Source organism: Gopherus flavomarginatus, chromosome 3 (assembly GCF_025201925.1).
Source record: "Gopherus flavomarginatus isolate rGopFla2 chromosome 3, rGopFla2.mat.asm, whole genome shotgun sequence".
Lineage (NCBI taxonomy): Eukaryota > Metazoa > Chordata > Testudines > Testudinidae > Gopherus > Gopherus flavomarginatus.
The window spans coordinates 259,400,423-259,417,469 of NC_066619.1; the positions used below are offsets into that span (position 1 = coordinate 259,400,423).

A 17,047-nucleotide genomic window follows, 5' to 3' on the forward strand; every position below is an offset into this window, starting at 1 on the left:
AAATGCCATTAGTCATCATTAAAACGTGTATTATAGGGTTAGATGGTACTGAAAAAAATCAGTGATAAGTACATCTAGATTTCTTTTTTGCTTTGGGGATACAATATAGTATTTGCAAGCTTGTGTCACTCTTTTTCTTGTATGCCCTTGTCTTCAGAATCTGTAAGGCAGCTGTGAAAATTCATTGTGGGTGAAATGTACCCCTGCTGGCTGTAAGACATCCCACGGTGTGCAAGCATCGCCTTAGAACTCCACAGGGTGGGCTCAGGCAAAACAGCCACACAGGGAACTTGCGCATCACTTGTGCGTCTCAGAAGGGGCTCTGTGCTGGCCCCAGATAAGCCAGCCAGAAAGGGGAAGTTGTGGATGGGATAGTGGTTGGGCTACTAGATTAATAATTAACAGATTCTGTGGTCCAAAACTCCTGAATGAGGGTGTGTGTATGTGTATATTAGTATCTGCTGTTCCAGCCGATAGGCTGGAGTGTGGATCAAAGAAAGGTTGTACTGCCACCCCATATCCTGTCCACTTGGGGGAGAGGCTTGTATTTCACCTCCTTGACCGCAGCTTAGTGGTCCCTCATGCAAAGCCTTATTATTCAAACTTTGATGCAGAAGGGCAAATACAGAAACCTCAAGACATTTTTCATTCCCCATACAAATAATCTGATAATACTTATCAATTATGGGACATAGTGGAACAGATACAAGAAAACTTTTTTTTTCCCCAAACATTCTTCCATTTGTATAACTTAAAAGCTTACTGGTCTCTGGTGTTGATACCTTCTGAAAAATAATATAAGCAGCCACAAACTTGAACTGGCAAATGGTCGGTCTCTCTCTCGGGCTATATTATTTTTCAGAAGGTATCTACACCAGAGACCATATATTATATTATATACATATATGGTAACAAATTTCATGGTGAGTTTTTGCTTCGTAATCTTTGAGGGCTTAGTTCTCTTCTTAGATATATGGCAGGTATAGGTTGCATATCTTGAAAATTTCATGTGTTCTTACCCTAGAGAGAGAGAGTATCTATAAAATTATCTAAAAATGTTCATGTATGGTAGACAATAAGGATCCATTTATACCCTCCATTATGTAGGTGTAACTCCCACTGACATTTCTGTATAGTATGTGGTCACCACTTGGCAGGCACTTTAGATAGGATTAGCCCATAACAGCATCTTCAAAGCCCTAGAGTCCATTTCTGCCCTCAGTTTCATGTATGTAATTGCTGTACTGAAGGCAGAATTGGACCTTAGGGCTTTAAAACTGTTGTGGCTGGCTGGATGCAGGACCAACTAGCAGACAGAGGCCAAACTTGCTGAGTGTGCAAGCTATATTATTCAGCTGCTAAGCAGAACCTTGAACCAGGAACCGCTGTGGTTAATCTAGTAAGAGCTGTGCTAAGGTTGTGGCTACTGGAAGTTGTTCTTTGATTAGTACATGGTCAAATAGCACTGGGCAGAATTCCCACTGCAAACAACTGGAGTCGTGTAAGCTTCAACCAAGGGCAAGTTATGGATCCGAACAGAGGACTCAAACATTTGGTTAGTGTTTCTTCTTTTTCCCTCTGCCTAACTGTGTGTGTGTATGTGTTTCCCTTCCTTTGTGCAATCATTTACACACAAGTAGAAGAGTATTTTATGAGCCTCAATGGGTCCTTTTTTGTGCCCATTTGGCCCCAGCCAGGTAAAATGCTTCTTAACTTGTAGGCCACTGATACAGACTTAAATGTTTTATTTTCAATAGAGCTCATATTAAAGATGCCAATAGTAGAAAGGATTGACAGAAATCAAATTCTGAAGTAGCAGTATAGTCTTGTGTAATAAATGTAAGTACATATTTCACATATCCAAGCTTATTATGAAGTTACAAAGCTCTGGTGTGGCAGTGAAGCATAAAAACTTCATGAAGAGTAGTGACTAATACTAAGAATTTGATGGCTTTGACAGTTTCTAAATTAAAGGCTGAATTGATTTAAGTATATTTTTGGTTATGTTAAACAAAAGAAAACATTATATAACCAGGGAGATAAAACTATGTTCACTGTCAGTTGGATGTGACTTTATTTTTTTAATGCCTGAGATTATGCAATATGTTTGGGGGGTGGGGGGAGGAAAATTCCAAAAACTCAAGACCAATTAACTCCCATGATGCTATTGAACACAGTTATAATCAAAATGACGATGTGATTTGTTTTGGAAACTAGTTTCCAAACATCCCTTCTGTGCAATATTTCTAAAGATATTGTGTACGTTTTGTGGCATTGGGCCCAAACCATCACATGTTCAAGACACTTTCAGCTGTGAAAGTAGGCAAACCTCAAAGCTTTCAATTCAGTGTCTGGCTTAAGTGTCACAGTTTTGCTTTCAGAGGTGTATAGATGAAACCCATTGATGCAAATGGAAACTAATGACAGTATTGGGCCCTAAAACCAAAAAGGATACAGAGTATGTTCTTTGGAAGATGATAACTGTTAGTTTGACATCTGTAGTATGTAAGGTTGTGGAAAAAATTTTGAAGGAGAAAGTAGTTAAGGACATTGAGGTCAATGGTAATTGGGACAAAGTACAACATGGTTTTACTAAAGGTAGATTGTGCCAAACCAACCTGATCTCCTTCTTTGAGAAGGTGACAGACTATTTAGACAAAGGAAATGCGGTAGACCTAATTTACCTCGATTTCAGTAAGGCATTTGACACGGTTCCACATGCGCAATTATTAGTCAAATTGGAAAAGATGGGGATCAATGTGAGAATTGAAAGGTGGATAAGGAACTGGTTAAAGGGGAGACTACAACCTGTAGTACTGAAGGGTGAACTGTCAGGCTGGAAGGAGGTTACTAGTGGAGTTCCTCAAGGATCAGTTCTGGGACCAATCTTATTTAACCTTTTATTACCGACCTTGGCACAAAAAGCGGGAATGTGCTAATAAAGTTCGCGGATGACACAAAGCTGGGAGGTATTGCTAACACGGAGAAGGACCGGGATATCATACAGGAAGATCTGGACGACCTTGTAAACTGGAGTAATAGTAATAGGATGAAACTTAATAGTGAAAAGTGCAAGGTCATGCACTTAGGGATTAATAATAAGAACTTTAGATATAGATTGGGGATGCATCAGTTGGAAGCAACAGAGGAGGAGAAGGACCTAGGGGTATTGGTAGATCACAGGATGACTATGAGCCACCAATGTGATATGGCCGTTAAAAAAGCTAATGCGGTTTTAGGATGCATCAGGCAAGGTATTTCCAGCAAAGATAAGGAGGTGTTAGTACCGTTATATAAGGCGCTGGTGAGACCCCACCTGGAATACTGTGTGCAGTTCTGGTCTCCCCATGTTTAAGAAGGATGAATTCAAACTGGAACAGGTTCAGAGACGGGCTACTAGGATGATCCGAGGAATGGAAACCTGTCATATGAAAGGAGACTCAAATTGCTTGGCTTGTTTAGTCTAGCCAAAAGAAGGCTGAGGGGGGATATGCTTGCTCTTTATAAATATATCAGAGGGATTAATATTAGGGAGGGAGAGGAATTATTTAAGCTTCGTACCAATGTAGATACAAGAACGAATGGGTATAAACTGGACACTAGGAAGTTTAGACTTGAAATTAGATGAAGGTTTCTAACCATTAGAGGAGTGAAGTTCTGGAACAGCCTTCCAAGGGGAGTAGTGGGGGCAAAAGACACATCTGGCTTTAAGACAAAGCTTGATAAGTTTATGGAAGGGATGGTATGATGGGAGAGCCTAATTTTGGCAATTGATCTTTGATTATCAGCAGATAAGTATGCCCAGTGGTTGGTGATGGGATGTTGGATGGGATGGGATCTGAGTTACTGCAGAGAATTCTTTTCTAAGTGCTGGCTGGTGAGTCTTGCCCACATGCTCAGGGTTTAGCTGATCGCCATATTTGGGGTCGGGAGGGAATTTTCCTCCAGGGCAGATTGGCAGAGGCCCTGGAGGTTTTTCACCTTCCCCTGCAGCGTGGGGCATGGGTCACTTGCTGGTGGATTCTCTGCAGCCTGAGGTCTTCAAACCACAGTTTGAAGACTTCAATAACTCAGGCATAGGTTAGGGGTTTGTTATAGAAGTGGATGGGTAGGGTTCTGTGGCCTGCTTTGTGCAGGGGGTCGGACTAGATGATCACATTGGTCCCTTCTGACCCTAGAATCTATGAATCTATAAAATATGGACCAGATCGTTAAGGCTTTGTACCAAGAGAGGATTGTGCCCAGTTTTGAATGCGATGCTACAGAGAGGATATTGGAAAGTTGTAGAAGATTGAAAATGGGGCAGAGAAGATGATGAACTATTCCTTTGTCAAGGAATATAGGAATCTAGATTTGTATTCACTAGAATACATGAGATTAATAGGGACATGACTGAGGTATGAATATTTTAAGGATACGATGATGACACAGAATTGTTTGATGGGGCTTTTAGGGCCTTAAGGGATTTCAGGAGAAGTCTCTTTACGGAGAAGGCCTGCGTGCAGCTAACTACCATAGGTAATTTTTTTTTTCAAGTTAGCCTGATGCTTGAACAATATCACAGCATACATGCAGAACACAGTATGTAGATACGTAGGTGGATGGACCTATACTACTTACAGTCCCAGAATGCTACTGTGAAAGAATACTGCTATTGCTATGTTATCATCTGCTAGTGGCTTTTTAAACTGACCTCTTAATTGACTATCTGATCCAGTCAATCTCTGGCTTCAAACCTCGCTAGTTGAATTCCCCTGAAGCTGATAGAGATGACCATTGTGACAGACTGACAATATCCTGAGCAAACCTTATGGAAGTAAGCTAAATCGTTTTGATTTTGGGTTAATACCTTTGAGGTACATTGTACTAAAAAGGCAATTGTGTATGTGTTGTGTTTGTATCTCCTCTAGTAAGGAGGGGGAGGCTCACGTACTGTCTCTGTTATCAGTCCTTTGAAACCCGCTTCCCCAGCCGCCTCTTTAGAAAAGTGCTTGTATACAGCTCAAACTGGATTTTTCCAGGGACCAACAGACAAAGGAAGAGTTCTAGGATAAACAGCCTGGTTTTAAACTGGCTCTTGGCCTTCTTCCTGATGCAGTAAATGGACAGGGCCCTGGTCCAGAGAGGGCCTCAGTCCTTTGGGAAGGATTGGAAGGACTGGGCCTAACGAGGCCCCATAAGACTGGGTGCTTGTTCTGAGCTGAAGCTGTGATGAGCTTGTCACCAGAAGGAATCCCCTTGGGTGAGGGATGGAAGGACTGCTCCTGACAGACTCCATGTTAGGGTGATCTCTAGTAAGCTTATTAATATGTGTATAGATGCTTTTATTGTTTTTAGTACATCTTCTCTGTAGTGTCTTTTTACCTTTAAAAATAACATAGGCTTGCATAGGAGGTGTTGTGTGGTACCTTATAATGGTAGCAATTATGCCTGGTAACAGTCTCTGACGAGAAAGCAAGTAGGTGTCCTTGGGCAACCTGTCTGTGCTGGGAAATGCACAGTTCCCTGCCTTCAATGTGTAGTCTGGAAATACCCTGGTCAGAAGGGAGAGAGATGTGGATCGTCATCCAGAAGGACAACATCTGGGAAGTTGAAAACTGGAGAGTAGGTGCCCTTGTTGGACCAGTGAGGGGGAAATACAGGTGCAGTTGCCCTGAACTGTGACAGTTATATTTGCTCTTAAAATATACTAAAGGAAAGTGGGGCGGGGGAAATCAGCATCACATCATATTTGATCTTCACCAGTAGTGGATTGAACTAACCAATTGCACTTCTGACGTGCTTACATGCGCACACACCCCTATGCATAAATAAAATATAGTGTTTAAACAAAACCAACCATTTGTGGAATAGTCTTTCTATTATATGCTACCTTCAGCTTCCTCAAAAACACATGGAAGGGAAATTCATCAGTATTTGCTAGTTGAAAAAGGGTAAAATTGATAGGAAGGATATTTTTAATTTTCATGTCCTCCATGAGGGAATTATATGCAATAGGAAGAATTAGTTAGCATCAGTGGTGTGTTTGATGCTAGTGAAAGTAGATAAAATCAATTAAAAAAATTACTTGGTTGTGATCCAAAGCACCTCTGCATTTATACCCTACACACTATTGTAATAATTTTTGCACAAAATATGCCTTATGAGGTATCATTTGAAAACTAATAACTCACTTATCATTAATATTCTTGCATGAAGTAAGTATGCAATGCGTATTAAGAATTATGAATCTATGCTGCAATTATAACTGTGTGTGTAAACCAGGTGTGCTGGGGAGCTGTTAAACAGGTGTATCCTGAACAAAGGAGTTTGTTTTTCCATGAATTTCTATATAAGCAGTACACAGGACCATCAAGCTAACAAGAGGTGGAGGAAAACACATTTAACAAGTGGAGGCGAAGACAGGATGGTGTCTATACCCAGCAGAAGAGAGAACCTTGGTCTGGGTATTACTTTTCAGAAGAATCCATTTCAAAGGTTTAGTAGCCTATAAAGACAGGGGAGCTATACCTCAAGTGATAAGCAACTGAATCAACTAATTGAATACAATATTAATGCATCATGTAAGGTCTTTTATGAATGCATCCCCAGATAGGAGGGATTGTCACAGCTGTCAACCTGTCCCTATGTAAATTAAGCATAGTGGAATCAAACAATAGAAGCCCACAGGAAGGGAAGAACAGTATGACGTCATTCTGCCTCTTGAAACAAGTTCCTTGGACTCTGGAAGATAGAAGTAAAGATGGAAGCCATCTTTGGCATCCACCACTAGATGGACACAAGAGGCCAGAGTTCTTGCAAGCTGAGAAAGATGGGCCTTCAAATCAAGGCGGGTGGGGTTCGGAACTGAATATAGGTGGGAAACCTGCTTAGGCAAAGATCTTTAATCTAATAAGCAGGGCTGATGCAGCCATTTAGGCAAACTAGGCGGCCATGTAGAGCGCCTAGTGGTTGGGGGTGCCTAAAAGCCCGCTCAGGCGAGAAGGTGGAGTGGAGGTGAGCTGGGGGGGGGCATGGGGAGGGCTACCCGCAGTAACGGAGGGTGGTGCACAGGGGAACCGCTCCCCGCCCCAGATCACCTCCACTCTGCCGCCTCCGCTGAGCACACAGCCCCCGTTCTAAGTCTCCTCCAATCAGTGCCGCAAGCCTGGGAGGGGAGGAGACTTAGAGCAGTGCCAGCTTGCTCAGCAGAGGAGGCGGAGCGGAGGTGAGCTGGGGCAGGCTCTCTGGGTGGGGTTAGCTGCCACGGGGGGCGGGGGTCTCCCTGGGCGGAGTTAGCTGCTGCGGAGGGGGGGGTAGCTGCTGTGGGTGGGGGGCTGGGTTAGCTGCTGCGGGAGGGTGGGGTTAGCTGGGTAGGGGGTTGGTGCAAGGTGGAAGTTTCACCTAGGGTGCAAAACTTCCTTGCACGGGCTCTGCTAATAAGACAAGGGAAGCCAGTGCCTTGTACTTTTGTGGAAGGTCCTGACTGAGGGAAAGTCAGCCATGAATTGAAGAAGAATGATTGGTTAGCATAGGTGCAAGAAATACGGGTGAGGGGCTACTACAGCAAACCCTGACTTGAAGTGGCTTCCATTATATGCAGGGTTTACAGCTTGGTTCAATTGCTCTCAGCATCCCCACTATAAAAATTGTTCCAGCACCCTTGCTAGTGAGAGAAACTATCTTGAATAAAGCCTGTATCTTGCTAGATTAAGTTTTAGGCTTTTAGAAAGAGTTACACAAGTAAAACAAAACTAAATATGCTTCTATCTTCTCTCCTAATACTTGAACTCCCTTAACCTATGTTACGTTGTTAATTTTTTTTTCATTTTTACTCAGTGCTGTGTTTAAAGGGAAGTGTGTATTTACCCTGGTTAGCTTAATAAGTTGTGATGTTGTTTTGTGTCTTTAGAGGAATAAACAATATTTCTCTGAACTGTCCAGAAGAAGGCTGGACATTGCAAGGCACACGGTTTTGGGAAAACTTGGGACTGGGAGTGTGCTGGGATCACCCTGTAAGTAGTAACCAAGACTAGTGGAAGCCAGAGTGAGGCTATTGACAGGTTGCTGGGGTCAGAGCTGCTGAACCAGGGCAGTCTAGCACACAGACAATTGGGGTGTGATCTGCATGCTGGTAGGCTAGTAATGAGCAGCCCAGGTTGGAAGTTACAACAGGAAAGCATTGTGAGGCACCCAAGGTTACAGGACAGGTAGTGACAACTCCTCACTGGTCCAGATTGCATCCCAGAATGTGACAATGGTATCTTTTTAATTGGGAAATTTACATTATTTCATATATAAAGCTATGACCAAGAATACTCCCATGTCAGTGCAAAGCTAGTTGTTTTGGGGAAATAAGGTTTAGGGTGTGCTGATCTAACTAGTAATCACTTTTTTTGTTGATGTTTTTGATAAGGTTGTGGTCAAAACGAAAACAGAATATGAACCTGATCGCAAGAAAGGAAAATTTCGTACCCCCAAAATAGCTGAATTCACAATCAGCATCACTGAAGGGGTTTCGGAAAGATTTAAGGTAAGCCTGGCTATCTGTGCTGTTAATAACTCAATTGTTATTGCAGACTACACTCAATTACCAACTATAGTCAAAGAAAACTGGATTTAAAGAATAAAGATATGGCAGAAAATTGTAAAAATAAATAAAATTTTAAAAAAATTGAGTGCAATTACAGTATCTCGGCATTAGTAATTAGGACCAACTCTTGCAGTCCTTACATCCAGGTACTTCACTCTTTACTTTGACAAAAATCCCATTGACGTTTCAGTCAATGGAAGTTCAGCATGATTAAGTGGCGAGTATCTTATGGACATGTAACTTCCATTATGTGACCAAGATTTCACTCCCATTAGCTTTAGAGGAGAAGTACTATACAGGCATGCACTTTCTTTTTTGCTTGTTTTGTTTTGTTTTTTTTACCCTTTTCAAACACATTCTTTTAAAGGAGAAGGCTTTTTCCCAATATTTTTCCTTGGGATGGCTGATGGTTTTGAATGTACTGAATGATTTGATGGCTCAGAGAATTAGTAACAGAGCTGTTTGTCACCAGCTTAGTGGTTCAAATTTATCCCCTAGTATAGTGATGTACGAGAACTGTTACCATCTGATGCCTGTTCAGTGAAAGTGGGTGGTCTAAGTCCATTCCTTGGTGAAAATATGTCCACATCACAGTAACTCCCTTTGTAGGTAGTCTGACAGAGACAAAGGACTTAATGGATGAAAAGACTTGAATCATTTCACTCCCAGGATAGGGTTCCTCGAGCCATATTAGCAAGGCAAAGTGATGAAATGTCAGCAGCAAGGCAAGCTTCCGTCAAACTTCAGTTTCCTGTGCTGTCTGTCTGGCACCTTGCACAGGCATTAAGTTCACTCAGAAAACATCTTAAAATATTTAGTATGTGATGGCAGTTTAGTGCACAGACTAAAACATGCCTGGAAGGTTTAAGGTTTAGTTTTGGAGATAAAATGCTGGGCTGAAATAAAGAACCATATTCTTTTCCCAATGCACATGTGTAACTCCCGTTGGTGTTAATGGGAGTTTTGTGGGCACATCAAGAAGAGAACGCACTCTTTAGCATGCAGAATAGATCACAACAACCATGCATGAACAATGATTCTGAAAGTTCTTTGGGCCAAAAGCTGCCCTCAGAAACATACAGATAGCTTTCACTGAAATCAAAGCAAGCTGTATGCATGTAGCCAACAGTGGAATTGGAGTCTTTGTGCCTGTGTTGAGAGAGAGCTGAGCAAAAAAGATCTCTCTAAGCAACAAGTAAATTGCTTGTCATACTGTTGTGTAGTCATTTCTAATTTGTAGGGCTGAGTAGTTAGAAGTGAGAGCATTTTTATGTACCTTTGAATGGCATACTTGAAACAAAATGTCTTTTAGATATGACTTTACAATTACCTCTCTGGGATAAATCTCAAACTACAGGGTTGCTAGGTAGTGCTGCTAGGTAACTGCTGCATCAGAGAGAGGTTTCTGTAAGATTTTTGTATCTCTGGGGGATTGCATGATGAATCACACTATGGCTGTATGTCTAGGTTTCTGAAGGGAGGGCGTGAGAGGTGACCAATTAGGAAAATTGAAGTTTAGTTAATAGAAAATAGTAGTTTCATACAGAACAATAAAGCCCAAAAAATGTCCCTCAGTTTCCTTATAGCAGTGTTAGGAGTAAGTTATGCTGCTTTGTAGCATTTTAGAAAGTACTGACTGCTTCTCCAGCAGAGACGATTGTTATATTCACCACTCCCAGTAGTAAACAGTTCATGAATAATTGATGACATTTCATAAATATGCAGATGAATAGAAGAGATTGTTGTGGGCTTTTCTCCTGGGTCCTTATTAATTGTGAACCATCGTGTTAACCGCTGCTGTTGATTCTGAGACAGCAAAAGGATGTTTGTTTGAAAGTTAAATATTTGCTATAATTATAAAATGCATTATTTAACTGGTGGTATATTGACTTTGGCTGGTGTGCACGGAAAAAGCTTCAGAAGCTCTTTTAATGACTTTAATATTGTACATCAGCTATGGATATGCTTTTTGCAGACTAAAAACATAATGTTGCACTAAAAATATAAACAAACATATTTACTAATAATTCACGTGTATTCCAAGATGTAGTCCTTAAATAAGGACAAAGCAGATTGTATTTTGGCGATTCAGTAGTGCAGATCATCTGAAGCTGTGCTTCTTAAGAAGTTCTACATTATGACAAACTAAGCAGCCAGCATGTGCGTATGTCAGCTAGCTCATTTGTTTCAGCAGTTGGGTAAATAAGAAGTTATAAAATATATTCTCTGCATTCCAACTACACTATCATAGTTATGATAGAGCTGAAATTGTTTTAGAGTAGATTTAAAGTGTAATTTTTCCCTAAAGCTCAATCAGATGAATACAGTCATTTTCGGATCTGTTATTTCAATGCAACTGTAATCAGAATTTGGTTCAAGTGTCCAGAATGGACAGAATATGAACATTGTCTGTATATGAGAATCCTATTCTAATTTTCCACAAGTAACCATTCTGGTATGGATGTGAATTTAAATGGCTAATTTAGAGTGTGAATAGATGTCTGTGGAACTACTGTAGGGAAATAGGGAAAATTATTCTGTCACCTTTGGAAAGCCAGCTTCAATTGAATTACATGTAGAGGTTTTTATCTAGTCTCCAACAAGCTGTCCACAACACAGAATCACTACATATAGTTCAGCATGGCTGGCAGTCTCTGCTCAGAAGAGACCTATGGTGGGAATTGTGGGGAGAGGGAGACGCTACTGCAGGTCAGAATTGACTCATTGACTTCAGTGGAGCCAGGATTTCACACTAGATGTTCGATATTCCTCCCGTTGAACACTGATATAGTGATGCACACGTTGTCAGCCACACACAACAGTTTCAGAAATAATGTGGTACACTAGAGCATAATTGAAAGATGATGCTTTTACCTTTTGTGAAAGAAACCTTGGTAGAGAAACACTTTCCAAATAATTTAAACACTAAACGTTTGTTTTCCCCAACACGTTTCAAGCCTTTTTTTAAAAATCGTAGTACATTTTATAATCCATGTGGTACTTACAAAGGCAAATGAATTGTTCGGGCATTATCCTTGACATCTATACACACATCAAACTACACTACCAAAGCCTATTTAAAGCCCAACCATATGGTGTAAGTCATGTGCTATCAAGTGACAAACAGTTGTTTACATGTTTACAAGTGGTTATGGAAAAGCAAAAGAGGCATCCTCCTAAGAAGAAACAGTTTTCATTATTGAAATCCTACAGTATAGTATCTTTTCCTACTGTTTCAATATGCTATTTTAATAGATGGAAGAAATGCAAGTGTATAAAACATACTTAAAGGCTTCATTATTGATCTACTTAAAGGGATAGAATCAATTTAAGAATGACATTTCTGTCTGAAGAAAGAGAAGGTGGGTGAGGTAATATCTTTTCGTGGACCAGTTTCTGTTGATGGAAGAGACAAGGTTTCAAGCTTCATAGAGCTCCTCTTCAGAATGCTAATGAAGAAGAGTTATGGGAAGCTTGTCTTTTCCACCAGCAGAAGTTGGTCCAAGAAAAGCTTACCTCACCCACCTTGTGTCTCTTGTATCCTGGGACCAACACAGCTACAAGACTACAAACAACTTATTATCTAAAAACTTTTTGCCAGCTGTTCATATTCGTAACGCCTAAAGTTTCTGTAACTGAAAAAGAGACAAGAAAAATATATAATTTTTATTTTTTTGTGGTTACTTTGTGGATTTGATGGCACATTGGCCCAATTCAACAAAGCATGTAAGTACATGAGTAATCCCATTCCTATTCAGCAAAGCGCTTGTTTAAAGATAAGCATGTGCTTAAGTGCCTTTGTGTCTAGTCATTAAGGCCTGTAACCTGCAAACACTTAATTCACATGAATAGTTCTTTTGGTTTCAGTGGAACTATTTGTGATTAAAGTTACATGCATGTAAATATTTACAGGACTGGTGCCTTGGTCATGTCCTTATATAATTTGTGAAAGTCTCTCTTCCCCAGAGCAACAAGGGAGAGAATTTTTTTTTTCCCCAATAGGATTGCCATTGTAAAATCACACAAATGGGCAGGGGCAATTACACTCTATCCCAGCTCTGATCCCCATGCAGAGCCAGCACCCTGTACCCCCTCCTGCACCCCAACACTTTCTGCCCCAGCCCAGAGCCCCCTCCCATGCTGCGAACCCCTTGGCCCTAGCCCAGAGCCCACACCCCCTCCTGAACCTCAACCCCCTATCCCAGCCCAGTGAAATTGAGTGAGGTGGGGGATAGAGTGAGTGGGGCAGGGTGTTGGGGAAGGGGCAGGGTAGATCCTGGGTTGCCCTTAAATTCAAAAAGTGATCTTGAGTGTAAAAAGGTTGGAGACCACTGCCATGGACTGTACACTCTAAAACTGTCCTCTTTCTCTGCTTTCAAGGATCACTTCCTATATTATATCTATCTGCCTCTTCCTAAATTCTTTAGCCAATCCCCTCATAGGCTCCATTCCTGGCTCACTCTCCAGTTGGAAGCACTTCATCCCTGGCTAATTTCCCCTGCCAGTTGTCATCTTCCCCAGAGCTCTTCTGTTGCTGGCCTTTTATCAGAACTCTCACTTGCCTGGAGCATCTCCCCAGCCAAGTCCTGCCTCCTCCCTTGTCTCTCTCTCCTTTGAGAAAGGCAAACTTCATATCTTGCTGTTTCTCCCATCGTGCATTGCAGCCCAGCCAGTAATTCTGAGGCATCTCCCATCCTCCTTAACCTTAAGAGGCTGGGCCTTGGAACCAGGGTGCCCATAAAGGCAGTTCTTTTTACAGGGAATTGTAGAGGGAAAGTCTAGTGCAATGTGGTGCTGACCATATGGCCAGATCTGACACAGCATGTTAGAAATATCCTTCTGAAAGAAGGAGCCTATTAATCTTTTGAACTAGCAAAAGCATACACCATAATATGATATCCGTTACTAAAATACACCATATGCAGTACTGTAGCTGTTTAATAGAACTGTTATGTATAGTTTGAAGTGTTTCGTGAATCAGAATTAATATGGGTTGAAATTTAATATAGGTTTGAATATTCAGTCTTTGACATCCAGTTCACATTTTTCTCAAGGCTGAATCTTTCTCTTTACAATCGGGCCTTGTTGTGTCAGGCTGTGGTCTCACAAGAGCTCCTAAACTAGGAGGGATGAGCTCACTTGGATGGGACGCTGTGTGCTTCCTAAGGGTACCCAGGGCAGTGAGGCACCTCGCTACCACCTGCCCTTAATGTGACGAAGCCTTGTCTGTGCCTGCCATGGGGCAGCTCCCCAACTCCACTGGCACTGGACAACAGATGGCATTCTCCTCCCAGCCTATGCAGGCTCCGTTGTCCCTCTGCAGGTTAGTGATAGAAACATGCCAACCCCTGAGCCCTCCGAGCATCTCCCTGGAGCATCCAGCCCGTTTCCTGAGATTGAGTGTGCTGCCAGCTTGTCATTTTGGTAAAGGATATTCTATTATGTCTCTCTTTGCAACCCAGATATATCAAAATAGTCCTTTGACCTTTATTCATAAACCAGATATGGTGCTGTGTTCCTTACTGTATATTTTGCGATCTCTCACCAATTTCACAAACTTTTGATTAGTTGATGGCGCACTATGCAAATAATCTTACTGTGAGAGAGACAATACACAATGAATAGATTTAGGCCTGATCTACACTAAAAAGGTAGGTCCCTCAAAAGGACCAAGCTACATTGCTCAGTGGTATGAAAAATCCACATCCCTGAGCAGTGTATTTAAGCAGACCAAACCCCTGGTGTTGACAGTGCTAGGTCAATGGAAGATTTTTTTTCCTATTGACTGAGCTACTGCCTCTCAGGGAGGTGGGTTAGCTACAGCAACAGAAGAACCTCTTCTGTCAGCATAAGATGTCTATGCTGAAGCGCTACAGTGGTGCAGCTGCAGTGATGCCACTATAGTGTATCAAGTGTAGAGAAGCCCAGAGAGATAAGCGTCTACTACCTCTTGCCGGAACAGAACATGTTTGAGCCACGTCAATTCCAGGTGACCTGCCTTTAACTTCAAAGTTTTAAGAATATAATTTCCAGTATAGATATGTAATTTCTTAAATATTATCCATATGTACATTTCACAATGATTATGATAAACAGTGGGCTACTGGCTCTTGGGAGTGACTTTGCAGGACACCCTTTGGTATATTAATATGCATATACTTGACTCAAGGGATTATTGTAAAAAAAAAAAAAAAAAAAAAAAAAAAAAAAAAACTCTGTCCCTCGTTCCTTCTGCCAGTTGGCACAAAGAGATTTCCTGGGTCTCGGAGATCATTATGGAAAGCAGAGGTGTCACATAAAGTGGAAGAGCTGATTTCACTAGTGGTTCTCTTCCAGTTTACTAAGTTAAGTCCTGAACCAAAGCTCTAACGTAATGGAAGGGGTCACTGTGCTGTGGAAGGTACATTGTGACCATTTGGTTAGGAGCTGGTGGTATGTTTTACAACAGTGTTTACCTGCAGTGTTTTAGCCAGACTTAGTCTTGTGTAATTACATTCTGCCTGCCTAAAATTCTCCTGGATAACAATAGAATTCTCTGCGTAGCCTAAACTGTTTTGCATTGATGCTGTATTTCCTTCCAGACGTGCCTGCATTTCAGTGGTAAGTGGAGCATTTGTATAGGTTGTGAGTCACTTGGATGAAAGGTAAATACAGGTTTTCACTCTTCTTGTGTAGCATTGAGTGTGCTAGGTACCTTACAGAAAATCAGAAACAAGGCTCCTGTTCCAAAGAATCTACAATCTAAATAGCTTAATATGGAGACACACACTGGGGGATGGCATGGGACTAAAAGCAGGTGGCTGAGCAGGTAGACCTAGAGCATGCCATGTTAGTTCCATGTTTACTAACATGAATGCTTTTAGGAGAAGGATTATGTGCCTCCCGACAGATGTGTGCTTTGAGGAAAAAATTTGATAGACAGGAGGGTGGAAGCATGATAGATTGGGTTAATGAAAGGCATCAGGCAGAAAGAGGCTAGTTGAAAGATGGTGTGGAGGTGAGGACACAAAGGGAGCAGTAAACCAAGTAACTGGACAAGAGAAAGGAAAAGAGAACAGAGATGGGAGCTAAATTGCACATGGCATTGAAACAAGTTGACTTTTAGCTTAGGTGGTTACATTTCATTCAGAAAGGGAGGGAAACCAGTAAGGGATTTGAAGAGGGGCAGACAGTGTTGGAGCAGTGGATAACTTTGCAGTAGCATTTTGAGTTGGTTGAAAGGGAGCAAGGTAAATGTCAGCAAAGTGAGCGATGAGGAGGTTGCAGTAGTCAAGGAGAGAGGTGAACACAGCTTCAACAATGTGTTTTGCAGCTGTAGTGTAGAGGAACGGATTGATTAGAAGATCTCGTAGCACTAAACCTATTGCATTGCTTTTCAGACTTTTTAATTTTTGTCTGTATCATTTGCCTCTTCCTATGTTAGTTTAATTGTCAGAACCCAGGAGTTTTGTTTTAGTATCTCCAAAATATTTAACTGTACCCACAGCAGAAACCTTGGCTCATTTGTTACTCATCTCTTGTCTAGATTATTGTAATAGGCTTCTGCCACAATTCTCGGATTACTGACAGGTGCCTCCTGCTGCTTGGGTGCTGCAAAACCTGTAGGGGACCCCCATCTGCATAAACAAGAGTCTCAGAACTGAATAGTCTGTGTTTTGAAGGGGATGGGGCTCCTAGCTCTCACTCTCCATGTCCTTTCAGCATAGTTCCCTAACCTCGGGAGGTGTTGAGCATAGCAATACCAACTGTTTGGAGGCTTGCCTTGGGGCTTGCTGAACCTATCCTGCCCGGATGGTAAGCCAGTTTCTGCTGTCTCCTTGTAGGATCAGTTTGACCTTCTTGAGGGCTGTTTCTCAGACGCTGTAGAGCTGCTGTCCGCTCTCTTCCAGAACTGTCCAGCAGTTGACAGGAACTTTCTGCTTTCTAAACCTTGATTCCACCCCTGACATGACTGACCGGGCTGGAGAGGTGGGCCAGCCTTGTCCACAGCAGTTCTTTAAGCCCTTTATGACCAGTGCAGGGTTTATAACTCCTCCCCCTCCCCCAAGCTTCTGGCTAGACTTTCACTTAAAATCTATTCAGAAATCTGTCTCATGCTTAATATATTGTCACCTCTTCCATTTGAGCAATTACACCACAGCTTTCTCTAAAACCAGCTGAAAAGGACTAGCTCAAGTGAGGCGCAATATTTAGGTTTTTGTCTCTAGTTTTTTTTTTTAAAGAACAATGTAATGGAAATATTTCCATGAACTGTTTTTGTACTTATAAAAATCATTTTAATGGGTAATCACTCCTGTGAAATGGTGGAGACCCAAACCTTCTCAGGAGAGTACTCAGGCATGCGCGCTCACTAGCACACAAACTCTCCACTCCCACTGTGTCAGCACCTCAGGCACTGTTCCAGCTGCCTGCCATGAGGAGAAGAGATGCAGAGTCCCCTTGGGGAAGAGAACAGCTGTGTCTGCACCAGAATTT

At 41.8% G+C, this 17,047-nt stretch overlaps 1 protein-coding gene across 1 annotated transcript in view; it reads left to right on the plus strand.

The window, feature by feature from the left end:
* NSG1 (neuronal vesicle trafficking associated 1) overlaps positions 1-17,047 on the plus strand; it is a 38,950-nt gene that overhangs the window by 1,478 nt on the left and 20,425 nt on the right. Inside the window, exon 3 of the mRNA XM_050948100.1 lies at positions 8,396-8,512. Coding sequence (XP_050804057.1) covers positions 8,396-8,512 — 117 coding nt within the window. The remainder of the gene's footprint in view (positions 1-8,395; positions 8,513-17,047) is intronic.